At 41.6% G+C, this 15,901-nt stretch overlaps 1 protein-coding gene and 1 long non-coding RNA gene across 3 annotated transcripts in view; both read right to left on the bottom strand.

Moving 5' to 3' along the window:
* Vwa8 (von Willebrand factor A domain containing 8) overlaps window positions 1–15,901 on the bottom strand; it is a 320,110-nt gene that overhangs the window by 75,528 nt on the left and 228,681 nt on the right. For both annotated transcript variants that reach the window (XM_034497994.2, XM_076930688.1), the window contains 3 exons: window positions 14,551–14,746; window positions 9,190–9,271; window positions 6,062–6,266 (listed from right to left, as the gene is read on the bottom strand). In XM_034497994.2, coding sequence (XP_034353885.1) covers window positions 6,062–6,266; window positions 9,190–9,271; window positions 14,551–14,746 — 483 coding nt within the window. The remainder of the gene's footprint in view (window positions 1–6,061; window positions 6,267–9,189; window positions 9,272–14,550; window positions 14,747–15,901) is intronic.
* Window positions 10,057–12,208, bottom strand: LOC143441668 (uncharacterized). Its single transcript, XR_013109250.1, has 3 exons — window positions 12,071–12,208; window positions 10,934–11,030; window positions 10,057–10,133 (listed from the first exon to the last, which is right to left on the bottom strand). It is a non-coding gene; the product is annotated as an uncharacterized LOC143441668 (long non-coding RNA).

A 15,901-nucleotide genomic window follows, 5' to 3' on the forward strand; every position in this document is an offset into this window, starting at 1 on the left:
AACTCATAGCCTCCCAAGGATCATAAACTTCCTAATTCTTTTTAGGGCAGTGATTGTTGGTTTTACTGTGTTAGATGTAGTTATTTCTGATGCTGTGATGGACGGGAATCCTTGGAGGGATGGAAAACTTGACTAGTGACTGTTTCTGAACTGCAACGCATGTAAGAAAGGCAGTCCCCACACCTGAGTTCCAGAGTGTCCCTGGGAGGCAGACTTTTTTTTAGTTCTTTTCTCAAACCCAAATGTTGATCCTAGGGTCTGAGTAGGTTGAGGGTGAGATTAAGAGCATTTGCCTGGCATGTGTGAGGCCCTGTGTTCAATCCCAGCACTGGAGAGGAAAAAAGGGTTTTCTTTGGCTGGTTGCTTTGTTTTGCTTCTGCCCCCCCCCCCCCCAAGACACTGCTATCTGTAGTTGAGAGAACCACGGGTCTCTCTATTTCCCAGAGAGAGCAGTGTACTACCTTATATACTGTCAGTTTTGCTCCTTTCTAGAAACCATCACAGTTCTCAAAGGTTTGGGCATAAAGATAGTTCAACTAGTGGCACAGGGAACCAAACCCTACCTGCTTATGAGAGATCACTGCATACACAATATTCCGGAATTTTGTAAACAGACTGTTAACCTCTGGTAGCTTGAAATCAACAGAGAGGAAACATTTACACCACAGAACTCGGCACAGATCGTCGCCCCTGCTCACTGCCGGCCAGGACATCCAAGGGACACCTGCCAGGAGAGCTTACTTTCTTAGTAGGTACTCCTGAGAACCTTACAGAGCCAAGAGTAATTTCTATAGATTTCTCTAGCAGGAATGAACAATAGAAAAACCATTATAGGCATAGCCCCAGGGTCACTACTTGGGCAAACAGTAAAAGAGTATGTGTACATGAGTAGAGATTCAGCAGGAAACTGCAAAAGATCATGAAAGGCATTGCCTTTCTGGAAAAAGGAGATCCCCAAGCCCATGTAACAACTGTTGGCTTGCAGACAATTCCGCTGGGCTCCTCCCAACAGCAACCTAGCAACAGCCTGTGTCATTGCCGCCAGGTGCGCAGCACAGAAACAGGACTGCCTGCTACCCCAGCCCCTCTGCCTCTCGTTTCTCTCTCTCTGTTCCCACGTGTTCACCCTCCAGCCCTTCTTTCTCGGCTTCTGCCATTCTCTGTCCTCCTTTCTCTGCCTCTACTCACTTCCAGATCCCCGATCCCTACCTTTTCCCCCCAAATAAACTTTCTTTTATACTAAGCCTGTCAAGCAGTGTTGTTGTTAGGGGAATGTCTCAGCATGGGCCCACCAAGAACTCCTCTACTCCCGCCATCCCTGATTTATACTTTATAACAACAATCCTACAAGGCTTGAATCATTCTGTAACAGCGACACACTGAAGCAGACTGTTTCCAGAGTTATTGGCCAAGGCAAAGAACAAAGAATAAGTGGACCATGCCTTCTTTGAAAACTTAACAGAGCACTCTGTACCACTAAAAGATCTTAAGATAACTGCTTGTATACTGGGGAAAAATAAGTTTAAATATATGTAAGAGTAGCAATTAATCTGAAAATAGACTTTATCATCCAACTGAAATCTTAAAAGTACAAACCTACTGAGCCAGTGGCTAGAAAAGGCCAGCCTTAACCACAGAACTGTCACTTATACCTGCGGAGGGAAAATCAGTTTTGTTTTTTTCTGGGACACTGGGTATATCAATCACTCCAGGTCCTTAGGCCTCATGATCAGGAGTAGCTGACCAACATATAATGGACTCGTGTGTGTGTGTGTGTGTGTGTGTGTATACATGCGTATACATGTGCTTTTTATTTGGTTTACAGTTTGGTGATTTTTTTTTCTGTTTGGATGGTGCTTTGTTTTCTTGGACTGGAGGGCTTTGTTGTTGCATTGGGTTTTTGTTTGTCTTGAGAAAGAACAAAGGGTAGGGAGGGGGAGAAGATCTGGAAGGACTTAGGAAGGAGAAAATATGATCAAAATAAATTTAAATTTAAAAATTATTTTAAATAGTAAAAATTAGATAAAATAAACTTGCATTATTTTTTCCTTGCTAAAAACAAACAAATCTGCCAACCATTAGGCACCCACTGTGGTTTGAATGAGAATGGCCCACAGAGGCTCACACCTGTGAATACTTGGTCACCAGTTGGTGGAACTGTTTGGGGAGGACTAGGAGGTGTGGCTTTGTTGGAGGAGGTGTATCACTGGGGCTGGGCTCTGAGGTTTCAGAACCAGCCACCCCAAGTGCTCTCTCTGCCTCTTGCTTGTGGCTCGGGACTTGAGTACGCAGCTGTCCCTGCTTCCACTCCACCATCATGGACCCTAATCCTCTGGAATCACGAGCCCGATTAAATACTTTCTTTTATAAGTTGCCCTGGTTGGGGTGTTTTATCACAGCAACAAAACTGCACCTCTCTATGTACAATAAACTACATGTATTCACAGTCCCAGAGTGTCTTTTGTCTGCACTTCTTTCCGGCATGTGGGTTCTAGCCCCGTACTGTGATTCAGAACATTCTATCCATTTTAAAGTTTATGGTTAAGTGAACACTCTTCAAAAGCCACAGAGATTCCAGCAGTGCCATATGGAGATCTGCTTTCTGATTTTCCTGCTGTAACTGGAAAATGACATTTGAAAGCTATAACTGTTCAACCTTTTCTCACGAGAACAGTCACTGACAGCTTTGCAGACATGATGATTTGATTTTTTGAGGAAAATGGTGTAGATTTAATAGAATTGTTTAGAAGAATAAATATGTAATAAAATTAAGAAAATAAGCAACATTGTGAAATATAACTAGATGAGTTTTGGCTTATAATAGCCCATGGTTCTGAAAATATAGTTAAAAGTAATAACTCTTGAGTTTAGGGACTCCAGTTGTAGTAATACTTGAATTTATTGTTTTAGTTGTTCTAACTATAGGAAAAATGCATGCTCTTATCAGAGTGTCAAATTATGAATATACATTATATGAAGAGTTCAGTAAGTTCTCCCCTGTGTTATCATTTGAAAATATAGCAAAGATTTCATTAACAAAAACTCAAACAGGTATGTCCTCAAAGCTGATGCTGCTAGACACAGACGGCAGCAAAGACAGCAAGGACAGCACAGCTTACTGTCTGTGTGTCTGAGGACAGTCCGTCTGCTCTACTCAGAAGAATCATGGAAAGATGAAGCAGATGGCTTGAAAGATTGTTTTCCAGGCCATCACTGCTGACCTAAATAAAGAAGCATCCACTAGCCAACAGGAGCCACACAGGGAACTGTGGAAATCTCCCAAGTGCTCGAGTGCAAAGGTAATCATTTCAATAAGGTGTAGTACAGCTCTTGGCCACTAGATGGAGATGGGGTACTCCACCAGAGTCCGAGAGGAGCAGCAGGGCAACAAGAACTAAGTGTCTTTCTTCACTACTTCTGTAAGACGGATTTCCCAGACTCCAAAGCCAGGAGCAGAAGTCTTCTGAGTAGAGTCCACTAATGAGGCTGCTTGCAGCTTGACTAGGAGGGGAGCTAACTGTAGAGACACGTCTTACCTCTTATTACTCTCAGTGACTCAGATTTGGCTGCATAATCTACTTGTAAATCACAACACGAGTGGGCCTAAATAGAGTAATTAGCATTCTGCCTCATTATTCACCAGGAAATTTGACCAAAAGCACAAACAGTGACAGACGATTTTGAGAGTTCATTGTGGCCACTTAACCCGAGGATGCAAACTCACAAACCTGAGTGTTCAAGTGTGCATGCTTCGTATCATCCATGCAGACTGAGGACGAATGGAGCAAAAGGAGCATGCTCACACCTAGTTCTCCCCATCAAAATACCACTTAATTCTGATTTGTATTACGCTATTACTAAGTTTTTCTATGTCTGCTCTTTGAACTTTGAGCTGAGGACATAAAGTTATACATTTCTGAGAAACATTTGATTAGAGGAAGTTTATATAATAGTATTTTGGTTATTCTTGAGATAATTTTGCTCATTTCTAAGTTAGATAGCTTAACTATTTAGTGTCAGTTGCCAGTGTCATTTAGTTTAGACAAGATAGAGCAGAAAGGAAGCTGTTAATTCTTGTGTACCATTACTAGACCTGGGAGCTGGAAGAGCAGAGACTTGCAATATGTTCAGAGAAGCCCTGGGAAGAAAAAAGCTACACACTAAAGCACAAAGAAATAGGGGTTACGTTTAAACATTATTAAAATTATAAGTAAAGATTCTTTCAAAGTTCTTTTAGAAAAAGAAATGAGGCTTAATTTAGTCACCAATATTTTCTTTCCCTTCCCTTCCCTTCCCTTCCTTTCCCTTCCCTCCCCCCTCCCTTTTCTTTCACTTGTTTTTGAGACAGGGCTTCTCTATGTAGCCCTGGCTGTTTTGGAACTTGCTATGTAGCCCAAACTGGCCTTGAACTCAGAGGTCTGCCTACCTTTCCCTCCCAGGTGCTGGGATTAAAGGTGTGCACTGCCATGCCCAGCCCCATTTTATTTCTTTTTTTATACTTTTGAGACAGGGTCCTGCTATGGAGCCTGGATTATCCAGAATTCACTAATGTAGCTCAAGCTGGTATGGTTGTCTTCGCTCACATAACAAGTGCTAGGGTCACAGGCGTGTGCCGCCACACTCATACACATCTCGGCCATAGGTAAGGCCCGACTTTAGATCTCTACACTATTTGAGAAATTCAAGGAACACACACTAGGAGTTCAAACACAATAGCACTGACTGCTAGGAAGCTACAATTTATAACAGTTCTGAACAGAGCCACAGGAACAGCTCCCTAAAAGTCACTAAGCACAGTGGATGCAAGGGCCGTCCTGCTGCTGCTGCTATAGAGCTACCGACTTACCAGCATTGCTTTCCGCAATGTTTTTGCTTTAACTTAAGTAAACTAATTAGTTATGTCTCTTCAAAAGTATTGGAGGTCAGTAGCCTATTTTGTATTGAGATTTAAACATACTTGTAAGCTAAAAAAAAAAAATCTAAGAGAACAATGTATCATTCATTCACAAATATACTTAATCTCTTTTAAGGAAAATCATATAAAATAATAATTATTAATCAATTACTGATGAAATGATACATGGTAATGCCTTACCACTTTTTAAAAAAGATTTATTTATTTAATGTATGTGAGTATACTGCAGCTCAGGGCATCAGATCCCATTACAGATGGTTGCAAGCCACCATATGGTTGCTGAGAATTGAACTCAGGACCTCTGGAAGAGCAGCCCATGCCTTACCTAGTTAATGGTGGTTTGCAGAGTGATGGGGCTGGTAGCAACCTACCCTTCTTTCAATCATTCACTAATTAGTAAGCCAACTAACTAATTTTGGAGACTACCTTTCTGTTTGCTATATAACAATGATATTTAACAAGAAAAGATTTTTTTTTCTGAAGATTAAAATCAATTGCAAGTTGATCTTTATTAATTTACACTTCAGTATAAGTAAGTCTGCTGCTTTCCTGGTTCCTCTAGCTAGTTCTTGTCAGCATCAAGATTAGATACCGAGTGCAGCTTCACTGCAGCTGTGGCCTTCCTCGCCTTCCAATGGCTGTGCTTCTCTCTCTCTCAGAGCTGCACCTACTCACGGTACCTGCCAAGCTTGCACCGCCTGCAAATAGGTGCTGGTACAAACTCTACTGGAGGCATACTTTGCTGACCTTCTTCAGTCTTGAGCTTTGGACCTTAAAGGATAGGCTGTACACAACAGCCCCAGTTTTTTTTTTTTTTCCTAGGCAGCATGCACAAATGTCAACAACCAAGCTGATATAAGGAAAAAAAAGAAAGATGCAGAAACCAAGAGATGCTTATGACTTAAAAACTACAAGTTAATTATATTTGTATATTGTAATATTGGTAGCATTTAGCATTGGCAGAAGACTAAGACACAGTCTTACTTTGTCACTCTTAAGATGGATAGATTGTTTTTCCTATTAAGAGTCTAAAAATAAGTTTTAGCCATTTAAGCAGCTGTTAGAGTGGCTAAGCCAGAAGTCCCCTTAATGGTGGCATTTAAAACCCAATTAATTTGTGAGAGGAAAGGTCAAGTCAAGCGATACCTGCATGTGTCTGTCACTGTCTTGTCCAATCATGTTTCTCCATTCCATGAGCGACTGCTGCAGACGTTCGAGTCCAGTTTCCCAGAGCCTGACACGCCCTCCCATATCAACAGTCACGACACTGCTCTTATCCCACTCAGCCAGCAGAGCATCTGTGTCCGAAATAGCAGATATCCATGCGGTGTATGGCGAGAGAGACTCTGCACTGAAAGAAGAGCCCGGAGGAAGATCAGAAACCACGCAGAGCAGGCAGGTGACTCCTTAATGGGTGTAAGGCTACCCCACCCACCCCTGCTGCCCCAAGAAATGTGTTCCCTCAGCCTTGGAGAGCTGCACCTGTTCTTTTCCAATGCAGGGTTGCTTTCTGTCTGCTCTTACCCATCTCACAGCACAGAACAGCCTGAGGTATGTGCAATGAAGGTAGATGCACATACGTTGGGGCTGAGGAGACGGCTCAGTGGTCAACGCACTTGCTGTGCGAGCATGGGGAGGGAGGAAGTTCTGTTTGCCTGTGAATCTAGCCACAAAGAAGATGTGAGTACATGGAGGGAGGCAGGGCTTACTAGTAGAGCACTGCATGTGGAACCCCCAGCACCACAGAATAAAAATGTAATCTAGTTCAAATATATGATATAAGAAACTTGGCTCTGCAGTTATGCAACTCTGTTATGTTTTTTATTATATGAAGTTAGCTGTTGTGATTTGGATGAGAATGGCCTCATAGGCTCATTTTGTTTCAATGCTTGGTACCAGTTAGAGGGACCGTTTGGGAAGGATTTGGAGGTGTGGCCTCGCCTGAGGAGGTATGGCACTGAGGGTGGGCTTTAAGGTTTCAAAAGCCCATGATAAGCCTCTTCTTTCTCTCTCTTTGTCTTCTGCCTGTAGATCAGGATGTCAGCTCTCAGCTAAAGTTTCAGTGCCATGTCTGCCTGTCGCCATGCTCTCTGCCATTACCATCATGTACCAACACTGTACAACTGTGAGCAAGCCCCCAATGAAATTATTTCTTTCGAAAATTGTCTTGGTCATGATGTTTTATCAGAGCAAAAATACAGTAACTAAGAAAGGCATCACGTAGAACACTTCTGATGTTCAGCAGAAATTTAACTATCAAACACACATACACACACACACAGACACACACACAGACACACACACACAGACACACATACACACACACACACACACACACACACACACACAAGTTACCTTAAATTTAGATGGTTCATTCCTCTCTGTTGTGTGTCAAATATAGCAATGGCTAATTTCAACAGAAAATCAGGATAGAAGGACAATCATATAAGTAATGGATCATGTGAAATGTGTTAGAAGTGTAAAATAAGTACTGAGATTTGAAAGACTTTTTTTTTTCTTTGACACAGGGTCTTACTATGTATCTCTGGATGGTTTCTCTTCTCTAAGTGCTAGTATTAAAGACATATACCATAATATCTAACCTATATTAAAATTTTTATACTGAAAAATCTCAAAAATATTGTCTTAGAGATATTAGTTTAAATAAAACATATCATTAAAATTCATTTTCCTTGTTTTTTCCTCTGGTAATGAGGCCTAAGCCCTGGGCATTGCACATTGCTGGGCATGTACTCCACCTCTGAGTATATCCCCAACCCTGCTTATGTTCTTTATGCAGCTCTAAGAGCTATCACTCAGATGGGGTGCACTGTGCATCAATTAGACAGCTTCAGTGTAAAGGAATGAGTTGTGTGCCCAGCCAGCACTTGCTGTGCCTGCAGCTCCCTTCCAGGAGTCCTTTCCCTGCCCACAGAATAAGTAGCTCATATAGAATGTAATGAACACAGATGCAAACAGCGTATAGAGAACACTAGGAAATGACAATACTTCAGAAATGCTAACATATCATTATGCTGGGTTTGACAATATGACACAAATGTAGGTGTGTTTGAGAAGACAGGCCTTAATTGAGAAAAATGCTTGCACCAGCTTGTCTATAGGAAAGTCTGTAGAGCATTTTATTGACTCATGATTGATAAGGGTGTGTGAGGGGATAGCCTGTTGTGGGTGATGCCACCCCGAGCAGGAGGTTCTGGGTTATATAAGTAGGTTGAGCAAACCATGGAGAGTAAGTCCGTAAGCAGCACTCCTTCATGGATTCTGCTTCAGTTCCTGTTTCCGGGTTCCTGCCCTGACTTCCCTCAGTGATAGTGTGGGCCTGAGATTCCTACGATTTTTTTTTGGTCACAGTGTTTATCACAGAGATATAAACCCTAACTAAAACATTACGCGATGTTATTTGCTTTGATTCTTGAACTAATTGTTCATTTAAAATGTAATAAGACATTTCCCTAAATGATTAAAAAACATCTCTCACTAAGCCAACATATTAAGGTATTCTAAGAAGCCACATGTATTAGAGAAAGATAATTTACCTATCTGGTCAATGACTTCATTTTTCATAAATTTAAAGTCTGACTAAAGGTCACAAGCAATGAAGCTGTTCCCGAATTCTGCATTGCTATGCCTACCTAGCTGCTTTCTTCTGGGAGTCAGAGGAGGGTAAAGAGACACACCTGCTGCTGCATTGGGTAGCCTTCAGATTCTGCCATGCCAGCCTGGCCTACATCTAATTCCAGAGAGTTCTCTAGGCCCCTCTCCTGGGACTTCGGGCAAGGCTCTACCCACTGTGTTGTGAAGGGTTCAGTCCCATGAGACGAGGCACAACAGGGAGGGAACGTGATCTAGATTAAAGTGGAGTGGAAGGATTAGAGGGAGGCTTTGGCTGGCAGTAAGCAAAGGGCAGAAGAATGGAGCTACAACAGACAAAGGCAGGTGCAACTTCAGCCGGAAAGCAGGAGCCTGGCAGGCGTGCAGGGCTGCAGGGAGAGCACATCTGCGTTCTGGGTCAGAGAGGCTCGGCTCTGCCTGCTGCAATCACACAGCTCCCTGCTTTAAAGGCTCTGCCACCACAGCAGGACAATGGCAGGAGCCATGAGCAGTGAGAGGGAACACGCTCCACCAAAGTCTCTGGGAATTGTCCAACTACAGTGTGAGGCCATGCAGGTGAACCCGGTGGTGAACGGGGAATGGCAAAAGTTTCCTGCTTTCATAGGACAAACCACAGTTAGAACAGAGCAGAGAGAGATTACCTGGGGACAGGGATGTATCTGAGTTTCTTTGCTTGAAGATCAGTAACCTCTATGTAGCCAGCTGTCTGTGGGGGAGTAACATCTGAAAATAAAGTCATGACACAAGCCAAGTGTTAAAGGTGCAGATGACAAAGTGGACACAAGGGTGAAACTCTGGGAAAACCACACACTTTTACAACACATACATGCTTTTAAAGATTTCTGTCTGTCTGTCTGTCTGTCTGTCTGTCTGTCTGTCTAGCTACATGTGTACCATCTATCTTCCTATCTTCCATCATTTTTATTACAGTTTGGATTAGAATGAAATGCCCAGAATATTCACACTGTATCCATTGAGTATGGTTCATAAAACAAACAAACAAACAAACACCAGAAAAAGAAAAATCAAAACAAACAATAACAGCAGTTCTAGTTTATGTCTGCAATTGAAGGATTAAAAAACAAACAAACCAACCAACCAAACAACCAACCAAATTGGCTCTTTAAAAAAACTCAAGGTGAAGGATTTTTCTGAAACGGGCTGTCTAGAATCCTCAGTGCACCTTTGCGTAGGCAGCAGAGGCGTGTGTGCTAACTTTGCAGCAGACATGCTAACCAGCATGTTGGGAAGGGCAGGGGCTCACAGCACGGAGAGCCAAAGTTCCTCCCTTTGTCTTTGCTTTTCCTTTTTGAGCCACTGTGGACCTCTGGGGACATAGAAAAGATTCCAGAGTGGGAATTGTCGATTTGGAGCCAGGTGTGAGAGATTCGAGAGATTCAAAGGCGTGTGTGTGTGTGTGTGTGTGTGTGTGTGTGTGTGTGTGTGAATGCCAGAGACAGGGGCACCAGGGACAGGGGCCAAGGAAAAGGGTTAAGATGTAATCTACCCACCCAGCTGGAGCAGTTGTCCCCAGGTGACCATCTGCATTGTGCTTGTCACAAGTCACACTGTCTGCCTTGTGCTTCTGTGGAGTAAAGCCAATCTTTGATAAAGTTGTATACCATTTATAATTTTTTGGCAATTTCTGGTTCTACAATCTAGCTGAAATGAGATGAATTTATATTTGGTCTACAAATATGTATTTATTGACCACGTTTTTGTTGTTGTTGTTTTTTGTCTTGTTTTTCTAAAAGGGACAAGCTATTGAAGCTATCACTGCCTATCTAACTAACCTAACCGGCTGCTTTGTTACTTAAGGACATTTTCAAAAGCACACAACAGGAAGCTGAGTTACTCTAAGGGCATTTTCTGACCACTGCAGACACACAACATGTCTACTCGTTTCAAAATCTTTTTCTACATCATTCTTTCTTTTTGTCCACAATTAATTCCACGGATAAAGGAGGAGAAAAATGCAGTGCTGACTCTGTCTTCTGTTCCATCAGGAGAAAGCAAGAATTGATACCGATTAAGACATTTCACAAAGCAGCAAAGGGTTCTGTGGTCACACAGGTGCCTGGCAGTGTTGTGGCGATAGCGCTAAGTACTTAAAAAGAATCCACAGTAAAGTTTACTGCTCTAAAAATAAACCAGGAGACAAAAGTATTTACAGAAAGATCCTTATGGGTATCCTTGAGTGGAATTCATGGAAGAATTAAGGAAGTGTATCTGCAGCCGAGTTTCTCTCCAAACTTAGCGTTATCCATCCATTCTAAATGGGCCCACACTTAGGAAGATGGAGGCTTAGTATATTTCCACTATGGTTATAGCCCAGGTGTATTTCAGAGATAGGTACAAACTGTATTTAGGGATTAGTCCACTCACCATTAAAGGGAAGTCATTGCTGCCGTGTTTACCACTGAGTCTCCAGAACAGTGGAGCGTTTATACACACAGGGCCAAGATTAGGGCAGGCATAAAGACTGTCGGGTAAAACAATCAAGAGAGTCTGCAGAGGCAACTTAAGTTACTTTACAAAATTCACTTCTTTTGGAAATGTAATCCAATGCATTTCTGCTGGCCACTAGAATTTTGGTTCTTCTGTCTGTATTCACTGATTTAAAGTGACATATGCTTTACTAAAAAGTTTCATTGATTGACGTTTTCTAGTAACAGTCTTTATGTATGTGTGTATACATGTTTATCCGGTGACTAAAAGTTATTTTTACATCTGGACACAGATGAAAATATATAAACGTGACTGGGTGGTAGAAAAAAAAATTAAAACCATAATAAGGGTTGGTAAGATGGCTCAGTGGGTAAAGACATTTCTCGTCAAGCCTGAAAACCTGAATTCAATTTCCAGAACCCATGTGATGGAAGGAAAACCCAAACCCTGCATGTTGTCCCCTGGTCTCTTTATGCATACCAAGGTAAATGCCAGCCCCTTCCACACACTAAATAAAAGTGCAATACAATATAAAAGCTGTAGTGAGAAGTACTGTCCACCTCTCACAAGAATGGGAAGCTGACAGCATCAAGTCCTGGCAAGGATGTGGAACAACTGGACTCTCGTTTACTACTGAGAGAAATGCAAATGAGCCTGACCATTTCAGAAAAGTTTAGCAGTATTACTGTAAGATATATATATGTATATATACATATATATGTAATATATATATATGTATATATAAAATGTATGTATATATGTATATATATAAAATATATATGTGTATATATACATATACATATATATATAAAATGCCATTCCTAAGAATTTACCCAAGTAAAGCAAAAACTTAGGCTCACTGAAAAACCTATGCACAAGTGCTTATAGAGGCCTTATTACTATGTAAGAGAAGAAACAATCTAGGTCTCTATCAATTTGTGAATGGATACACAAATGGTAGCATACTCACACGTAGTGGTATAACCATACTATAGACTGCTACACTGAATAAGTCAGCACAGTATACTGGCAATGGACTGGCTAGTTTTTGTCTACTTCAGACAAGTTAGTCACCTTGGAAGAGGGAACCTCAACTGAGAAACCTCTATCTCCTGGCCTGTTGGAAATCCTCTGGAGCATTTTCTTCATTAATGATCTGTGTGGAAGGGCCTGGCCCATTGTAAACAGAGTCACTCCTAAGCAAATGGTCCTGAGTTGCATGAGAAAGTAGGCTGAGCAAGCCATGGGTGAGCAAGGCAGTAAGAAGCACTCCCTCGTGGCCTCTGCTTCAGGTTTCCTGTATTTCTGTCTTGGCATCCCCTCATGATGGCCCACAAGCTGCAAGGTGAAAAAAACCTTTTTGTTCCCTAGTTGTTTTCGATCACGATGTCTTATCACAGCAATACTAAGCCAAACAAGCACAGACACAAAACATAAATGATTCTTAAAGACATTATTAAGTGAAAGAAGCCAGATTCAAGGATTACATACATTATTACATTTATATTCAAAAATTAATTTATATACATTTATATGAATCCATTAGTACAGCATCATGTTTAAGGCAAATCTGTAAGGACAGAAATTAGATCAGTAGGAACTGGAGGCAGCTGGAAGGCTTGACTACTGTTATCAGTAATGGGTCAGGAAGATATTTCTTTACTAATTGTGATGATGGCCAAGCAACTGTTTATATTCATCAATTCTACAAAACAATATAGTAAAAACAGTGAAATGTACTGTCTATAATCAGAAGAAATGCGAATGTTCAAACTATCACTGATAAAGGTGAGGAGGGCAAAAAGGGAATAAGTAATTCTGATGGGGCCATGCTGGCCCTTGACTGTATCCTCATGGGATGATGGCAATAGAATCTAATCTAACAAGCACTCCTGAGCTGTATCACAGGGACAAGATGGATAAAGGAGCATAGACATGAGTGATGAGAAGCGGGGTCAGGGGAAGCCCTGTGTTTCTGGGTGGATAGAAGATCACTGTGCTATGGTGGGAAGTGTCTACCCAGTTCCCACACTTGTTACTTGGCCCCCCTTTCCTGTCATAATTCCTTCATTTCATTAACTCCCACACATCTGTCAGGAATCACTTAATTGTCATCAGCTGGGTCATAAGCTGCTCCTGTGTGTATAATATAGTGTGTGTATACACACCTTGATTATGTGTGTATACACACACTAATATATATATTAATGCTGTGCTGTACTGCAGCTGCCACATCATTGAGCTGCTGCTTCTACCATGCCAAGTATTTTAAAGAAATGTTGATTGATTTTCATGAGTTTCAGTTTGGAAAGAACAAATTCTAAGTATAATCATCTAAACAGGTCTTTGAAACTGAGTAACAGCTATAATACATTTAGCATTATATTGTGGATTGGTTCTAATGCTATTTGAGTTAATTTGGCTCCCAAATCACATAGAACCCTCATATCTATGCTGGGCTCTGACTGGGTAAAAAAGTTGTCTGTAGTCCATGTCTGTGCAAGGAACACAGAGGCAGGGCTTCAGATTTCCCAGGCAAGGGAGCAAAAGTGAGGAGTTTTTAGAATCACCACAACTGGGAAGCAGAGAGATCAGACGGGAGGGAGCAGGAGAGAAAGCATACACCATATAAGAGTCAAGGAAGCGGCCCTGGGGCCACTCCCTCAATTGGGTCTGGGGTAGCAGAGATGGAACATAGATCAATAGATTATAGATTAGGAAGTAATGATTCAGGAATATTGGAGGGGGAGACTGTGCTAGCCACAGGGAGGTTTGGAAGTACCCAGCCACAAAACTGTTTAAGGCATTTAAAATATAAGGCTGTGTATGTGTGTCTTTCATGAATCCAGACATTTTGGTGAGTGGTATCGAGAAGCGCCTGCTGCCGGTGGAGAGTTCAGAGCGGATTAACAATCTACCGCTTTAGCATTATATCCACAAAGACCACACTAATATGACACATACAAGTACAGGATAACAGCTCTACAGCCTTGCAAATGATGGCTTTTACAGTGGCTATGCTGAATTCCAGTGTGATCTGGAAGGAGCGTTCTAGAGCTCTCGTGGGAGAGCTCGGCACAGATCAGCACCCCTCAGGATACTTGTAGGTGATCCCAGCTTATTTACTTTCTCTCCCTATACCCGAGGTTGAACACAGGTTAAATAAAAGCAAGCTAATAATAACAGGGCTTTTGAAAATGAATAGATGGACACAGAAATGATCAATACTGTGCTTCTTACACAGTCATCAACATGAGGTGACTGGGATAAAGCAATCTGTCCACAGACTCTCTGCGTGCAAGCTCTCAGAAGCTGAGTTCTAAGTAAGTTAAGGTACACACAGATGCAGTATGGATGAAGATGAACATGGCAGAGCCCACAAGTACCGACCATGTGGGGGTGTCCACAAACTTCCAACACACAGAGGTGTTTAGCTACTTTAACTGTCTGGGTCATTTATACCTGTACGTAGAAAATGACAATGATAAACTAAACATCTCCCCACAAAAGCAAGCTGCCTTCAACCATGTTGGCAAGCTGAAATGGCTCCGCACCTTTTGGGTAGATGTCTTTCAGAGGGACTTCTCCTGCAGGCAGAATCCTCACCACCTGATTAGTGTGCGTGAGAGTCACACAGTTGCTGTGCCTTGGGGTAACATTTGTCCGCCTCCCTGTATAGACTGTCATGTTGGTGACTCTTGGTTTTCCCAAAGATGAAGACCTCTTCCACGAATAAACTTCACTGGGTGACTGAAAAAAATATAAATAAAAAGAAAAGGGAAGAAAAAGGAGAAACGGTGTTAAAATCGCGCATCTATTACGCTTGCTCGTCACAATGCTTAGACTATTCTGCCCTTTGAGCTAGTGCCAATGCTAGCTTAGATTTATGGGGATAAATTTAAGATATTCCCTAATCCTTTTTTAAAAACATGACACAGGAGATATATGTTTAACCAATAACTGTAATTGTCTATGCAGGTACAAAATACTTAATTTTTTATTTTTAAGTGAATTATAACTGCAAAGAGAGAAGAAAGCAGTATAGTTATTTTAAAAATAATAAAACTTGAGCAAGATGAACTGTTGAGTTAAGGGAATCACTGCCAAGCCTCACAATCTGAGTTTGATGTCTGGGACTCTCAGGATGCAAGTAAAAAGCAGCTTCTTAAAAGTTGTCCTACTATGTGTAAATGTCACAGGGATATGCACACACATGTGCTCTAAATGTAATTTAGAAACTAAACCAGTAGTATTAACACCTATGCCTCTACTAGTCACATAAAGTAAAAAATATGCCGGGACTTTGAGCCCCTGGGAGCCCTCCTGGCCGCGAGTCTCTGCCTTGTCCAGATTTAGCTTTTCTGGGATTTTGTGGGATATTTTTCTCTCATTGTTTTACTTCATGCATTTATCCTTCCCAGGATTATAAACTCTCTCTGTCCTCCATTTTCTCTAAAGGTTTTAAAGTATTGTCTTTGCATTTAAGTCCAGGACTCACAAGGAGCGTATTTTTGTCTTTGCATTTAAGTCCAGGACTCACAAGGAGCGTATTTTCCTTCATGTGTGAGGCAGGGACTGGTGTTTCCTTTTCTCTTGGACTGCTTACTGAAAGAGCAGGCAAAGTGCTCAGGCTTTGCTATTTTGTTCTTGTACTCTACAAGACTACAAGAGATGCATTGGCTGTGGCTTCCCTCATAGCGGGTACTAGGTACTCAGTACTCCACACTTGGTGTTGTCCATATTTTCATTTTAATGGTTATGGAGTAGCATCTCTTCAAGGCTTCTAGTTTCTTACTAGTGGATAACGGCTGTGAGAACCTTTCATATACTTACTTTCTATCCCCGTATCTTCGTTGACCAATTATATTTCATGACTTTTGCCCATGTTTTCACACTTACTATTAA

Source organism: Arvicanthis niloticus, chromosome 3 (genome assembly GCF_011762505.2).
Source record: "Arvicanthis niloticus isolate mArvNil1 chromosome 3, mArvNil1.pat.X, whole genome shotgun sequence".
NCBI classification, from domain to species: domain Eukaryota; kingdom Metazoa; phylum Chordata; class Mammalia; order Rodentia; family Muridae; genus Arvicanthis; species Arvicanthis niloticus.